The sequence below is a fragment of the Phyllopteryx taeniolatus genome, chromosome 11, assembly GCF_024500385.1.
Source record: "Phyllopteryx taeniolatus isolate TA_2022b chromosome 11, UOR_Ptae_1.2, whole genome shotgun sequence".
In the NCBI taxonomy this organism is placed as follows: domain Eukaryota; kingdom Metazoa; phylum Chordata; class Actinopteri; order Syngnathiformes; family Syngnathidae; genus Phyllopteryx; species Phyllopteryx taeniolatus.
The window spans coordinates 2,969,643-2,986,721 of NC_084512.1; the positions used below are offsets into that span (position 1 = coordinate 2,969,643).

The following is a 17,079-nucleotide window of genomic DNA, read 5'->3' on the forward strand; positions in this document are numbered from 1 at the left end:
TAAAATCATTTAAATTCATTTTCCCCCCTCAATGTACACACAGCACCCAGTTTTGACAAAAAAAAAACCTAATTGTTGAAAATTTTGCTAACTTATTAAAAAAGAAAAACTGAAATATCACACAGCCATAAGTATTCAGACCCTTTGCTCAGTATTGAGTAGAAGCACCCTTTTGAGCTAATTCAGCCATGAGTCTTTTTGGGAATGATTCAACAAGTTTTTCACACCTGGATTTTGGGATCCTCTGCCATTCCTCCTTGCAGATTCTCTCCAGTTCTGTCAGGTTGGATGGTGAATGTTGGTGGGCAGCCATTTTCAGGTCTCTCCAGAGATGTTAAATTGGGTTTAAGTCAGGGCTCTGGGTGTGGCATTCAAGAACAGTCACGGAGTTGTTCTGAAGCCACTCCGTCGTTATTTTAGCTGTGTGCTTAGGGTCATTGTCTTGTTGGAAGGTGAACCTTCGGCCCAGTCTGAGGTCCTGAGCACTCTGGAGAAGCTTTTCGTCCAGGATATCCCTGTACTTGGCCGCATTCATCTTTTCTTGATTGCAACCAGTCTCCCTGTCTTGGAGTCCTTCAGGTGTTTTTTTTTTTTTTTTCTTTTTTATAAATAAGCAAAGTCCATGCGAGGTTTCATGTGTCTTGCACTGAGGAGAGGCTTCCGTCGGGCCACTCTGCCATAAAGCCCTACTGGTTGCAGTGATTGTTGACTTTCTAGAATGTTTTCCCATTTCCAGACTGCATCTCTGGAGCTCAGCCACAGTGATCTTCGGGTTCTTCTTTACCGCTCTCACCAAGGCGCTTCTCCCCCGATTTGCTCAGTTTGGCCGGACGGCCAGCTCTAGGAAGGGTTCTGGTCGTCCCAAACGTCTTCCATTTAAGGATTATGGAGGCCACTGTGCTCTTATGAACCTTAAGTGCAGCGGACATTTTTTTGTAATCTTGGGCAAATCTGTGCCTTGCCAATTCTGTTGCTGAGCTCTTCAGGCAGTTCCTTTGACCTCATGATTCTCATTTGCACTGTGAGCTGTAAGGTCTTGTATAGACTAGGCTTTACACGATCAGGATTTTTGGGGCCGATCAGCAAATTGAAAAAAAAAAAAAGATCACCGACCCGATCACAAGATGGAGCAATGTGTCTATTTACATGACTTGTTCATTTATTGTATATACTTGTGTACTGTATACTGTATCCATCCATCCATCCATCCATCTATTTTCTGTACAGCTTATCCTCACAAGGGTTGCGGGTGTGCTGGAGCCTGTCCCAGCTCAAATTATTCTCTTTTTTTATTATTATTTTTTTCTTTCCCCCCCACGCTGCGTTGCTTGAACGCGGCATGCTCCTCGTGAACATTCTTCAGGTGCTCGATCAAATTGTGTTGAAGCATTTAGATGACGTTCCCCACGATGTACTTCAGTTGTGCACAGACTGCAAATAAGTTGCGTGTTGTTTGTCTGAGACACCGCAAAATAGTCCCACACCGACAACGTGTTTTTTTTTCCACTGACAAGATTGAAAAAACTTTATTGGCCGTCAGATAGTTACAGTACTGCGCAACAAGACACGTGACAAGGCTAAAAATAAACTAGCTTTTGGATTCATACGCGACGAAGACGCGGAGTTAAATGTCTTGTGCGGAGCCGATCGGATCGGCGATTTATGACATGAAAGCCGATCAGCATAAAATGCTAATTATTGTCCGATATTGATAACACTGATCAGATCGGCGTAAAATCTAGTATAGACAGGTGTGTGGCTTTCATAATCAAGTCCAATCAGTATAATCAAACACAGCTGGACTCCAATTAAGGTGTAGAACCATCTCAAGGATGATCAGAAGAAATGGACACCACCCGAGTTAAATATTAGTGTCACAGCAAAGGGTCTGAATGCTTATGGCTGTGTGCTAGTTCAGTTTTTCTTTTTGAATAAATCTGCAAAAAAATCAACAATTCCATTTTTTTCTGTCAATATGTGGTGCTGTGTGTACATTGAGGGAAAAAATGAACTTAAAATATTTAACAAATGGCTGCAATATAACAAAGAGTGAAAATTTTAAGGGGGTCTGAATACTTTTCATACCCACTGTATGGATTTTACTCAGCAAAACCAGGTCCCTTATGTTAAATGTATTCAGGAGAAAATTGTGCCCATGGTAAGAAATCAAATCTGCATTTTTTTGACCAATAAATTTGTTTTGTCTTCCTAGGCCCAGCATCTGCTGTCAGCTTGTCAGGAAAAGATTGACGTTTCAAACACAAAGGGCTATGAACTCTTTTTCGTCCAGCTAAAAGAAGGCCTGAAGAATACCTCACATGAGACAGCAGCCAATCACAAAGTGGCCAAGGTTGGTCTGACAGCTTCACTCAACTTCATGCTCTTACTGTTGAATCACAGGTTTTGGCTTCAGGATGAGAGTAAAAAATCTTATCAATCCAGAATTGCTTAATTCCATAATAATAAAACAATGATCTTGGACACCAAAACAGAACACTCTCCAGAAGTCCTGTTTTTCATGCGCTGCTCCAATTTCTTATTTATTCTGTGTTTTAGCTTACTCAAGTTTAGGTCACTATATAAATGTATTTATTTTGTTTTATTTTAAAAAATTCGTTTTTTTTCTACAAATATGCGGATGCTGACCATTTTTAGTTTTGCACAGTTGGAATAGTTTAATTATGTATAGGGTTGGAGAATCCCAATGAAGAAATCCATTGTTGTGCATCGTGATGCAGATGGAAACAATTCAATTAAGACATATTAATGTGTTACTAAATGATGTAATGAAGCGAGCAAATATCTTCTCTGATCTGTTTATTTTTACACTAATCCTGAAATGCTTTTTCCCCACCCCCCCCCCTCTTGCTCTCAGTGGGCGACAGTAACGTTCCAGCTTCCTCACCATGTGCTCAAGCTGGTTGCCAGTGCCATTGTCTGTGAGCTCAAGAAGATCAACCAGAACATTGCTGCCTTGTCTGTGGCTTCATCCATCATGGACAGACTCTCCTACCTCTTGTCAAGCGCCCGACCTGAGCTTGGCGTGGGGCCTGGGCGCTCTGTAGATAGGTGAGCAATCTGCAAAAGAAGAAACAAACTCATCTATTAACCATTTGGGAATTTTGGTCAAAGCATGAGAGTTTTTTGCTATGTTTAACAGTCAGCAACTTTGAAAGCAAAATATTTTGGCATTGATAATAATTCAGAAGTACAATAAACCGTACCTGATGTGTGTGTAGTATTACTGCATGATTCCATAATACAAGTTAGTCATTTTTGCTTTCTTTTAATAGCTCAACATAAAATAAAGTACCGTATTTTCACGACCATTGGGCGCACCGTATTAAAAGGCGCAGTCTCAGTTATGGGGTCTATTTCTGTATTTAACACATACATAAGGTGCACCGTATTATTGGGTGCAGGCATGGTAAGACATACGCTATCTTAAAACATACGGTAGCATGCATGCACGCTAAACAATGCTTTTAAAAAGGCAGCGGGAGCAAAACTGAGTTCGGTTGTACTTTAGTGAAATATTTAACAATGTACTCACGTTATTTTTGATCAATCCTCATCCACAAATCCATCAAAGTATAAATGTTCTTCTGTATCCGAAATGAACAGCTGGGCAAGTTCTCAATCAAACACGGCAGTTTCGAATCAGTCTCGTTGCCGTACGAAAGTTCGAACAACAGTGCAACCAATTCACAAATTGTGGCGTAACTCGCCCGGCGCTGCCTCCTAGTCTTAGTAAAGCTGTGTTCGCCATCTGTCATCCATGGCTCCCACGCCGCTGACTTCACTTTGAACGCTCTGTTTACGCGGATGTCCAGCAATTTGTCAAGCCTCCTGGAATGATGGCAAGCCCCGAGTTATTGCACTCAGTCGAATGGTGACTGTAGAGACGCTTCTCCCGGCTGTTCTTTGCTCATTAATCCATTGCTCGAGTTGGTCTTCCAACTCCGGCCACCTCGCCTTGTTTCCACGTTTTGTTTTTCTTTTTTTTCCGCGGAAACTCAGCTTCGTCTTCTTGACATGGTGAAGCTCGTTTTCCTGCTCCCTCCACTTGCGAACCATGGATTCGTTGATCTTTAATTCTCTCGCGGCTGCTCAATTCCCATGTTCCTCTGCGTAACTGATAGCTTGCAGTTTAAATTGTGCTTTGTAAAAGCGTGTCTCTTCGTAGGTGACATTTTCGGGGGTCCTAAGCCAAACCGATGTTGTTTTGCACAATGCACACCCCGGAAATGCTCCCAATCAGTCAAGCGGGAAAAAAAAAAAAAAAAACACCCCAGCACTGTATACCTACTGGGGGCGTGGCTTTAGCATCCTACTTCACGCACCCTTCCCCTGTTCTCAGCCACTTTTCCTCTGTGTAAGCAGCGTGTCGACAGGAAATGCTTAAAAAAAAAAAAAAAAAAAAAAAAAAAAAAAGTCAAGCGGCGCGCTCATCACACAACATTATTTATAGATGTTGGAACTCTGTGCACACAAGGCGGTTTGGAGAACATTTTAAGTGCGCCTTATGGTCGTGAAAATACGGTAATTTTAAGATGAATTTCACTGACTTAAATGACTGCTGCGAACCTATTCAGTGATAGTTGGAAATCATGGCTTGATGAAGCCAACAGAACCACATCCTCTGCGCCACCTCAGCAGAGACTAAGGTCACTAAAATGCAGAGCTGGGTAGTAACGCGCTACATTTATTCAAGTAACATTTTACATAAACTGTACTTGTCGCAGTACTTTAAATGCACCGTACTTTTTACTGACAATGCTTCTGAAGAAGGATCGATACTCAAGTCACAATGAGTGGTTGACCTCTGAATTTTTTGCAGTTAAAAATTTTAATGGTGGCAGGTGTGTATCGCCTCCAATATATTATTCTTTTTTTATTTTATATGATGTTCATGTTCTGATTAAAAAATAAAATAAAATACAAAATCAGAAGTTACTTTCTTACTCAAATATTTGGATGACTACTTTTTACTTTTACTTGAGTCATATTATTCTAAAGTAACAGTACTCTTACTTGAATACTTGAATTTGGCTACTCTACCCACCTCTGCTAAAATGAAACCCCCTCAATGCCTTGGATGGACCTAGAAAGTTTATCAGTAAAGGTTCTGAACAAAATTGATGCCAAAGGGCAGCCTTGGTGGAGTCCAACCCTCACTGGAAACAAATCCGACTTAACTGCCGGCAATGTGTGCTCAACTCTGGCACTGGTTGTACACGGCCTGTATCAGGGGTTCCAATACCCCATACTCCCAGAGCCCCCTCCACATTAATCAGATAGGGACAGGGTTGAATGGCGTGCACATGTCTACAAATCACATGTAGACTGGTTTAGCAAACTCCCATGCAACCTCCAGGACCCTTCTGAGGGTGTAGACCTAGTCTACTGTTCCAGAGCCATGACAAAAGGCACACTGCTCCTAAGTCTGACGTTCACATTCCTAATAGACTCTCTTCTCCAGAACGCCCAGATAGGTCTTATGTGAATTTCCTTAAGTCGTTCTTCATAGCCCTACCAGACTCCGATGTCCGAGGTTTTGTCTCAGTGCCCGGCCAGGCTCCATGGTTGCTCAGCCTTGAGCCCCACCTCCAGGCCTTGCTCCAGAGGAGGGAACTGTGACATGGTGCAGGCGAGGGAAAATTTGGTTAAATTTTGTTTTTCGTCATTGTTTTAGTCAAGCCTAAACAAAGGTTTTATTTTAGATTTGAGGGTATCAGTTCTCTGTTATGTATGGATGGAGGAAGAGACTTATATTTGAACTTGATTCGGGATACAAATGGGCAATGTTTTTGGCTTGTCTACTTCACAGCAGAGAGGTTCTGAGTTCTGGGTGGGAAGCTCAACCTTTAGCCATCTTCTGTGGAGTTTGCATGCTCTCTGTGTGCTTTTGTTGGCTTTCTCTGTGTATGCCAGTGTCCTCCCACATTCTAAAAACATGTATACTAGATACATTGAAGACTGACTTGACCATAGGTGTGAATATGAGTGTGAATCTTGTGTTTATACATATGACTGGTGACCAGTCCAGATTGTATTATTTATTTATTTATTTAACCAGATAAACCCCATTGAGATCAGGATCTCTTTCACAAGGGTGACTTGGCCAAGAGGTCAGCAGCAGCTAGACTGTGTCAATTAAGGTCCAATGATGTTTTTCAAATAACAACAATTAAACATTTAAAATACACATACTTTGGTGGTCTTAATCTGGAAGTCCCTCAGCATAGAACGGAAGTTCAGAGAGTTTCAATATAGTCAGCAGAGTAGTCCATGCCGTGGGGGCAGTAAAGCTGGAAGCTCTTTTCCAAAATTCAGTCCTTATTCGAGGAACGGATAACGCATGCTGGGTCTTGTCCAAATTCCGCTGGGATAGCCTCTAGCTCGCCCGTGACCCCAAACAGGATAAGTTGTAGAAAATTCGTGAATGACTGAATTATTAGAAAATTCAGCCCCACGGGATAGATTCTTTTTTTGCACTGTCAACTATAATCAAGTGTACGTTACATCATTTCCTGTATATGAGATGTTATTCTGATGCTCTTTATGTCCCCTATAGATCTTTAATGTACAGTGAGGCCAACAGGAGGGAGACGTTTACATCATGGCCACATGCCGGGTACCGGTGGGCTCAACCTGATCCAATGGCTCAGGCAGGGTTTTACCACCAGGTACGTTCAGAGAGAACTCTCTACACCTGTCACCTCTGAGTAAAAACATCTATCTTTTGCTCAATTGATCATAGATGGTGGTTTATGATACCAATACAAGATGATGCTGGCCTTTAAAGTACATTTAACATGAACAAAAAATATGCTGGAGCACACTATCATCTATTCATGTGTCAAGTTACAGAATTGGTAGTACAGCTGTGCAAGTGATTAAAAACCACATTGACCCTTTCTCTCTATATATAGCCTGCCTCATCAGGGGACGACAGAGCCATGTGTTTTACCTGCAGTGTATGTTTAGTATGTTGGGAACCAACGGATGAGCCTTGGTGAGTGAATATCATTGACTACAGAACGTATTGAGCATCTCATAGTGTTAAAGTGTGTTCTATACACACATAATACTATATGTACTGTATGTATGCCATTTAGCATTTCTCCACCATCCCCAGGTCTGAACATGAGCGACATTCTCCCAATTGCCCATTTGTAAAGGGGGAGCACACACAAAATGTTCCTTTGTCAGTGACACTGGCAACAAGTCCCGCTCAGTTTCCAAACAGTCCTGACAGTTCAGACAAAATTGCCTGCTACGGCTTTGGCAGCTGCCCACAGTTTTTGGCTGTTGCAACAAAGAGAGGCAAGATCTGTATTTGGGACATCTCCAAAATGATGAAGGTCAGATTACACATCGTGTTATCCGTGCTGTGCCTTGTATGAAGAGTTTCAGATATAAATGGTAGTACTGAATGGTCAGACTCACTGTATGCATGCTATTACAAACAGGTACACCTGAAGTTTGACATTAATCCATATGACCCGACCATCCTGAGGGAGCTGATCCTGTGTGGTGGTGAGCACAGCCAGCAGACCCTGACCGAGTCTAGGAGACCCACTTTAGCCTGGCTTGAGGAGTCTTCCTTGTGCTCAGATCTGCCCAAGCTTGAGGGAGATAGGTGAGCCTCATTTAGTGGAACATCCAAAGTTTACCACTCTGTTCTGTGATGCTGGTTGACCTCTGAATTGTTTGTGTTTAAACACAATGGTCAACCACCTAAAGCCTTTATTTATGACTGTTGTTACATTTTGGAAATCCAAAATCCCGAAATCCATCCATCCATTCATTTTCTATACTGCATATCCTCATTAGTAATGTGGAGCTTCTCCCAGCTGACTTTGGGTGAGAGGCGAGGTGCACCCTGACCTTTACTGGTGGCCAGCCAATCGCAGGGAAATAATTCTTAAACAAAATTCTAAGCAGTCATTAAAATTACATACACAGTGGACCCTCGCCTATATGCGGTTTGCCACCCATGGATTTGCCTATTTGCAGATTTTTTCTTTTTTTAATTCAACCAACCCTCGTTTTTCATGGAAAATGCTTATTGGCGGTGTATACCTGCAAGAATTATTTGGGTTGTTATTATTATTTTTTTTTTAATGCAATTATAATGGGCGTCAATTATTCACAGATTTTCGTCATTTGTCTGCCTGGTCCCTATCCCACACAAATAGCAGTGGGCCACTGTATGCACATATTAACCTATTACTGCTTAATCAACATTCACAAAAACATGGTGTGTATCTCGTTTTAAAATTGTGCTTGCCATCACACCACCATCACACCAAACGCCAATTCATTCGAGGCGTTCCGAGTTGGGACTGCCAAATTATTATGAGGGCAAATGCACCTCTTCCACCGCACTTTACAGGAAATTAAAATGTTGCCAACATGAGGACCACTGTTGTCACTGGTCGCTTTTTCTTTTAAAGTTACTTGTTCGAGAAGTCGAAAAAGTCTCCTAATTCAGCGACATTTACTAAGTTAGCAACATTGAACCCACAAGCTGTTGCTTTTGCTTGTTTGTACTGCCCACACGCCACACACACCACATCAAAATAAAAGCCCCACTTTCAAAATAAAGGCAGTGCATAGTTTACATTTTATTTTGACTTGGTAAAGACTTTGCAAGGGCTGGTCGGAGGCTGCTTAGGGGTCGGACGTGGCCCCTGGGCCATACTTTACTCAGGTCTGGTCAAGGTGATGTCATTATCACAATTTAGCTTTTTTTGCACCCTTTATGGTGGCATCAGAAAAAAACAGAGAAAAAGTATGAATTCCCTTTGAGATGAAGTCTAGTAAGATTTGTTCATTTGTTTGACTGACTGCATGGAAAACTATACATTTAAAAAAACATTGTCTAGAGTGATCTTTTAACAATTTGATGGTTGTAAATGTATCTTTTAGAGATTCACTTCATTTTTTTTTGTGTTGCATTATTGTATTTTGGTAGTTTCCTGTCCACTACCAATTTATTTAGTTATTTGTTTTTTTGTTTGTTTTCTTTAAGTGATGACCAGTTGGAGGATTCAGATAGCGATGAGCATTCGCGGTCCGAGTCAGTAACAGGTATGCTGCCCACACACGGAATGTGTTTTTGTAATTTCTTTTTTCATCTATCAATCTGCTGCCTTCTGTCTTGACATTGTTATAAGTCCAAGTTTGAAGATTTGTCTGTACTTTCTGAATATATTTTGTCTGTGTTACAGGTCAACCTTCTCAGTGGGAGGGTATGGATGTGAGCCTAGGAGTGACGGCGCTCAGTGTGCTCCAGCAGCCAGAGAAACTCCAGTGGGAGGTGGTGGCCAGTGTGCTGGAGGACACAGTCAAAGACCTGGAGGAGCTGGGTGCTAATCCCTCACTGAATCAAACCAAGGCCCACAACCAGCCCAAAGCAAAGGACAAAGTCACCGAGCACCACAACATTCCTTTCCCCTGCTTGCTGGCCGGAGGCCTGTTCAGTTACCGCACAGCATCTAGCAACTCCACAACTGGACCTCACCCCACAGTCCCATCTTCAACTCGCAGGGTGTATGATAGTTCAAGTAGAACTCAGGGCCCTGAGCCCTTCCAAGCCGGGCCTATCCAGGACCAAGGTCCCATGGAAATAGATATGTGTAATTCCCAGACGGCTGCCCCGGAACAGTGCTTCTCTAACTTGGTACGTTCTCAGCCTCCAAGTCCTTCTTCTGTGTCATCTATGCGCAGGACTTTACCTGTGCTGTTGCTGTACAGTATCAGAGAGACAGATGACAAGACCTCAGGGCAGGTGTTTGCTCAAATGAACAACCTAATGAGCAAGGGTCTCCACGATGAGAGCTTCACTGTGCCACAAATTATTGAGATGGAGTTTGACTCACATGAGCAGCTTCTTCTTCAGGATCCTCCCATCACTTACATTCAACAGTTTGCTGACTCTGCAACTAATCTGGCAGGCTTTGATGGTCAGATGGACAAATGGAACACTTTAGCTGCCGCTGCCTCCTCTGCCCCGCCTCGACCTGGAACGCTAGTACAGTGCTTGAGGTTGCCCAAACAGCTAGAAGAGGAGAATCTTTGTGTGGACTCAATTACGCCCTGCTGGGATGGTGTACACCTTCTGGTCGGGCTGCAGCCATGCAATGTAGACTCTTTGAGTGGGGCAAACCAAGTCGAAGCCCTGAACAATCTCAACCGCCTGCACTCTGCCCTCTGCAGCCAGCAGAAAGGGGACACCCGACATCCAGTTGCCAATGGGGTGGAAGGCAACCACCAAGAGGGCACACCTCCTCAATCCACCTTCATCCTGCCTTCAGGGGACCAACAGCAAGCGTGCCCAAGCGGTGGAGGCTATCTCGCACTCTATAAGCTCAACTACTCTACCCGTATTGTAACCTTGGATGAGGAACCTGTTAAGGTGCAGCAGATATGTCACCCCTGTGATGCAATTACCTCCCTTATACTGCTTCCTCCAGATGTGCTCGACAGCAGGGAAGATGACAGCGAGGGGACTCCAGAGGAAGCTCCTTCTGGTTCAAAAAATGGCACATCACGCTTTGGAATCGGCTTGGCAGGCTCTGCTGCCAATTTAACTCGTACTGCGAGTGGAGCAGCCACAACCAGCGGCATTGCCACTGCTACCACTCCCTCCAACAGTCTTAAAGAGTCCAAGAAACAAGAGGTGGTAGGCCTGGGCCACTTGGTGGTGACTACACAGGGTGGGAATATATTGATCCTTGACCTGTCTACATTGGAGGTTCTAACCAAGGTGGAACCCCCAAAGAAAGAGGGAGCAGTGGAAGAGATAGACCCCTTTGTCTCTGTAACTTATTGCTCTGGGACTGACCGCCTTTGTGCCTGCACTAAAGGTAAGTGTTTGAATTCCATCAGCATTACTGTTGACCTCGAGGATAGATGGGATAGTGTTTGTGTGTAGATAGGATTGTGTGTGTGTGTAAGTATAATTGATCGGGTGTTTTTACTGTATAGTGATTCCGCGCTGCGGAAACATACAAAATGACAAATGATTTTGGTAATTACCAGTGTTGTTAATTTAGGGTAACTGGCATAACTCTTACATTGGGTGGAGGATTTGTTTAGCAATGTACTTGGGCTGTCACGATCGAATCTTTTTAGAATCGATTAACCTATAGATATTTCGTCGAGTAGGCAAGTAATCATCCCCCTCGCCTCCCCCCTTTTCTTTTTTATATTAATAGCATTCATTTTATTCAAATTTATGAGGGGTGAACGTCTATCTTTAAACTGCATATGTTCGTACTGTATGGTATAAACTCTGTACAGAAGTTGACAACAAAAATAGCCTTTGCTAAATGGTAAGCATTCGCGATTAGCATTAGCACACTGGCGATTACCATTGTAGGAAAAACAAACAACTAACGACCATTCAGTTCACTCATACTTCATGTATTATGTACATTATACATCAAATAGTGTCTGTAATTTTTGTCAATGTTTTTCACTTGTCCAGCAGTGCGTCCGTCTGCAACAAAAGTCCGTGTGAAAACATGGACAGTGGCCAAATTGTTCCGGGCGACGCAAATTGGGTCTATGCGGCGCAAATTTGCTATTATTACCATTTTTGCTTCGACCAATTTTTGGGGTCGACTTAGCCTAGTTAGACGATATTTAAAAACATTTAGTTATTTATTTATTTATTTTAAATATTTTTTTTCAGCCCCTCACTGTATACACATAACCACTTACAGGACAAATGCACACAGACCATTCATTCATCCATCCATTTTATGTTCAGCTTATCTGCACGAGGGTCACTGGTGTGCTCGAACCTATCCCAGCTGACTCTGAGTGAGAGGCGGGGTACACCCTGAACACACATATAACATACATGCAAATCAGTCATCTTTTGGCGAAATTCGCCGTTTTTAGGCCATTTACGTGAATCGTATAGATCCGATGAGTTTTACCTGTGGGGGCTTCAGTCGCCATTTGTCATAGGCTGTTTCGTACTCCTTGAATGCTGGCACCTAGATCCATTCCATACAGCCACAAACCACACAGATGTAATTTCTGAATATTACTCAGCGTCGGACTAATATGCAAGCGCATCGGCCTGAGGTTCCACCTGTGCGCTCGGGACCTGCTTTGGATAAGTCACAGGAGTTGACGAGACCAGAAAAAACACCTCTGCCGCGGTGAAGACGTAATGGTACTTTTACTCTGTTACAATGATCTAAATGTCGCTCGCTACTTTTATCAATTATCGCTTATTTACCAACTATTTTGTGCGTGAGACTACGACTTCCGCATTGGGTGCCGTTTGCTCCCAACCAATTTAAGCACTAATGACGTGTAAGTCTAGGTCACCAATCTTTAATTTGTTATTATTATTTTTTTTTTTGGGTGTCCTGTTAGGTCAAGCACAATGGAGGATCTGTATCCCTTTTATGCCGCAACAGTTTTACTGTGTCACAGTGGAGTTAGTATTATTATGGAGAATCAGAGTCGATCAGTTGAACAGAACGTTTGTAGAGGGGAGTGAGAAAAGAAGACAAAAGACAAAGCACTAATTGTAAACAAGATGAGAAAAGTAAATAATTATACATCTAGAACAATCAAACATTAGATTTGAGTGTTGTATAGGGCAGTACTGTCTACAAATATCTACAACCACGCCGCCAACCCCCACCGCCCCACGCGCCCCACCAATTACCCCTCCCGCCCCCAGGAGAGCAAGACGCCCCCCCCAACCTGCAGGGCCCACGATGCAGCCAGTCCCTGCCCAGCCAGAGGGTGGTACGGTGTCCCTTGTTTGTTGGAAACTAGGGCGGATAGGGGCGCCCGATAAGGGAGGTAACCCAGTGAGCAGCCGCGGGAATGAGAGGGGAGCCCCAATGCCAAGCAGTCATCCAGCCTGGAGGGCCCAGCCTCAGGAGCACCGCCATGAAGCTAGTGAGAACCCACCTCCCACCCTGTTACTATGACTGCCAGGTCCCCGACTGACAGTAATTGGCCCTACCCCGTGTATCAATGCCCCCACCGAGTGGTGCATTCAAATCTGGAGAGGCCAGTGAGCCGAGGGGGCGGGGCGGGGCTCCCAGTCACTGCTGCCTAACAGCCAAATCCCCCCCACCCAAGATCCACTGTCCCCCAGAGATGGATGTTTGTGGTGCATTCAAATCCAGGGGGGCAGGCAGAGCGGAGGGGCAGGGCGCCCGGACCGGGAAACAGCACTGACGTGCTCAAACCCAGGCCGACACCCGCACCCTCCCGACCCCATACCCCCAGGAACCCCTGGATATGTGTCCCCAGAGGTAACTAGCTATACATGTAATTGATTTTTTTGTTCTGCTGATATTTCTTTCTAACGAAATATGTTGTACAATGAGATTTAGCCAGTGATTGATGTTAATAGCTTGATTGTTTTTCCAGTTTAATAGAATTGTTTTCTTGGCAGTAGCTCACGCCACAAGTAATGATTGTGAATATTTATTAGGAAGGTCGATTGTGCTTAAGTCGCCAAGTATGCACAATCTTGGGGAATGTGGAATCCTGGAATTAAAAATATGAGAGTTTCTGTGTAACTGAAGACCAAAAGCATTCAATTGTTGTACATTCCCATATACCATGAAAATAGGTGTCTGGGAAGAAGCTTCAATATTTGCGAGACAAACTCTGGCAGTTCGAAGGTGCTCTGGAGTGTTGGTATTCTTTTTTTTTTTTGCTGCTTTTAATTTACTGTATTGAAGAAAGTTTCCGGCGGCACGGTGGACGACTGGTTAGAGCGTCAGCCTCACAGTTCTGAGGACCCGGGTTTAATCCCGGCCCCGCCTGTGTGGAGTTTGCATGTTCTCCCCATGCCTGCGTGGGTTTTCTCCGGGCACTCCGTTTCCTCCCACATCCCAAAAAACATGCATTAATTAGAGAGACTAAATTGCCCGTAGGTGTGAATGTGAGTGCGGATGGTTGTTTGTTTGTATGTGCCCTGCGATTGGCTGGCAACCAGCTCAGGGTGTACCCCGCCTCCTGCCCGATGACAGCTGGGATAGGCTCCAGCACGCCCGCGACCCTAGTGAGGAGAAGCGGCTCAGAAAATGGATGGATGGAAGAAAGTTTCCGTCTTATTTGGAATTCTTGGAACAGTTCGTGTCCTAAAAACATCGTTAAATAGTTGTTATAGGTGGTCTAGCCATGTTATTCACATGTGCTAAAATGAAGAGGTGTATTGTTAATTTTGAAATCTAGATAATGCAAGATTGGGGAGAGCATACTGGGAGCTAATTGGGATCCTGTCGATTATAAACTTTTCCACCAAGCCGTTAAGGTGGATGCGATTATTGGGTTCTTGAAGCATTTATGGCTATTACATAGTGACAGCTTCTTCAATCACAACGGAGGCTCAGATGTCTTTTCTGAACGTTACAGTTCAGGTTCTTTATTAATAAAATCAAGAACTCACCATTTCTTGGATACAGTTGAGAACACGGCAAGGGGGGGGGGGGGGGGGGGGGGGGGGAACGTTCCTTTTTAGCGCCTTTCACAATAAAACACTTCTGGTAAAACAAAATAAACTCCTGGCACTAATACAGTTCTGCGTACCCATTCTTGATAATCACAACCTTTTATAATCAATATGTAATCATGTAACCAGCATTTAAACACAAATAACGCAATAATAATAATAAGTCACAACATCCTCCCACCTGATGAACTGTTCATCTGTGTTGGCTAATTACCTTTAACCAATCTCTAGGGGGTATAATAATTGAACAGGCCTCCTAAATATACTACCTGTAGCAGTACGAACACTACAGGAGCGTATGAGACCATCCCTGTCTGGAAAGACCTCTACAACTCTACCCATTTTCCAAATCTGTCTGGGTGTGTTGTCCTTCCCAATGAGAACAACAACTCCTACTTTAAGCGCTGTTGGGGTTGGAGTCTACCTTGTGAGCTGATTTCAAGTCCATTAATTGTCAATAGTCTCTGCCGGTATTTCCCCCTTCTACCGAGTTGCTCACTATTTGCTGTGAATACCTGAACTGGTGAAGGAACAGTCTTTGGTGGCAAGCAAGTCAGGCGTTTACCAACCAGGAAGTGAGAAGGGGTAAGTGGTTGAGGCTCTAATGCATCACTATGCACATAAGACAGGTCTAGAATTCAACACTGCCTCAACCTCAGTAAGTACCGTTGTGAGTTCCACATAGTTCAATGAGGCTTTCCCTACCCTTTTCAAACATTTTTTTACAGATCTCACAAACCTTTCCCAGAAGCCCCCCCACCAAGCTGCCCGCTCAGCAATGAACTTCTAGGTGATTCCTTTGTCAGTAAAAAATGCAGTGAGCTCTGACCCTTTGATAGTTTGCCATAACTCTTTCAAATCTTTGTCGGCTCTTTTAAATGTTCTCACATTATCAGAGTACATGATCCTACATAGCCCTCGTCTTGCAATGAACCTCTTCAGAGACAATAGAAAGTTCTCTGTGGTCATATCTGAGACCAATTCCAAACGCACTGCTCTGGTTACTGCACATCTAAACAGTGCGATTAATGCTTTTACCGACTGTCCCTTTCTTTCAACATACAAGGGTCCCGCAAAATCTTTGCAGTAACTTCAAAAGGAGGTGACTCAGTTACTCTATCCCTTGGTAAAGGAGCAGTAATCTGCTGTACTGCTTTAACCTTTAGTTTTCTCCAAAGGTAACAAGCAGAAACAATGCATTTTACAAGCTGTCTCCCTCTCAAACTCCAGTAATGTTCCCTGACTTGAATCAATGTGTATCTAACACCAGAATGCATCAGCTTATCATGACATGACTGAACCAATAGCTCAATACCTGTGATTTGTTGGTAGTACCCAGGGGTGTTCCGTAGTCTTCCCCCAACACTTAGTAGACCATTGTCATCTAAGAATGTTTTCAAGTCTTTGATTTTAGAGTCTCCTTTCACATTTTGGTTTGATCTTAGCTGGGATATTTCAGAGAAGTGTGCGAAGCCTACAGTGAAAACAGTCAAAAAGTGGACAAATGAAGCCAAGATGGAACTTCAAATCTGTTTAGACTGCACAGACTGGAGTGTCTTTGAAAATTCAGCTGGCAGCCTGGATGAATATACGGACACTGTCACATCCTATATCAGTTTCTGTGAAGAGGTCTGTGTACCAACAAAATCATTTCGCACATTCAACAACAATAAGCCGTGGTTCACTGCTAAACTGAAGCAGCTTCGCCAAGCTAAGGAGGACGCATATCAGAGCGGGGACAGGGCCCTGTATAATTGAGCTAGAAACCAGCTGACTAAAGAAATTAACATTGCAAAGAGGATCTATACAGCAAAGTTGGAAAATAAGTTTAGCCCAAACGACTCTAAATCAGTCTGGCATGCATTCCAATCGCTGACTAATTACAAGCGACGATCCCCCCAAGCTGAGAACAATAGCACACTAGCCAACGACTTGAATACCTTCTACTGCAGATTTGAAAAGGACAGTTTCACACCATACACCCACCCGGCCGCACCCGCGACCACGATCACACCTCTGAACTCTGCGTTAACCATCCATGAACAAGATGTGAGACGCATCTTCAAACAACAAAAGATTAAGAAAGCGGCAGGCCCGGACCACGTGTCCCCATCCTGCCTCAAACTCTGCGCGGACCAGCTCGCTCAAGTCTTCAGTCAGATCTTCAACAGATCTCTGGAAATGTGCGAAGTTCCATCCTGTTTCAAACGCTCCACCATCATTCCAGTCCCCAAGAAACCTGCAATTTCGGGTCTGAATGACTACAGGCCTGTCGCTTTGACATCTGTGGTCATGAAGTCCTTTGAACGTCTCGTGCTGGACCACCTCAAGAGTGTCACAGGTCCCCTGCTGGACCCCCTGCAGTTTGCCTACCAAGCGAACAGATCTGCGGATGATGCAGTCAACATGGGACTGCACTTCATCCTAGAACACCTCGACAGCGCAGGGACCTACGCGTGGATCCTGTTCGTGGACTTCAGCTCAGCGTTCAACACCATCATCCCTGAACTCCTTTCATCCAAGCTTCTCCAGCTCAGCGTCTCACCTGCCATCTGCCAGTGGATTTA

General features: G+C 43.8%; 1 protein-coding gene across 6 annotated transcripts in view; it reads left to right on the forward strand.

Moving 5' to 3' along the window:
- Nucleotides 1-17,079, forward strand: part of birc6 (baculoviral IAP repeat containing 6) — a 195,138-nt gene that overhangs the window by 14,353 nt on the left and 163,706 nt on the right. For all 6 annotated transcript variants that reach the window (XM_061789583.1, XM_061789579.1, XM_061789581.1 and 3 more), the window contains 8 exons: nt 2,213-2,350; nt 2,876-3,069; nt 6,578-6,689; nt 6,936-7,018; nt 7,142-7,367; nt 7,476-7,645; nt 9,041-9,099; nt 9,240-10,877. In XM_061789583.1, coding sequence (XP_061645567.1) covers nt 2,213-2,350; nt 2,876-3,069; nt 6,578-6,689; nt 6,936-7,018; nt 7,142-7,367; nt 7,476-7,645; nt 9,041-9,099; nt 9,240-10,877 — 2,620 coding nt within the window. The remainder of the gene's footprint in view (nt 1-2,212; nt 2,351-2,875; nt 3,070-6,577; nt 6,690-6,935; nt 7,019-7,141; nt 7,368-7,475; nt 7,646-9,040; nt 9,100-9,239; nt 10,878-17,079) is intronic.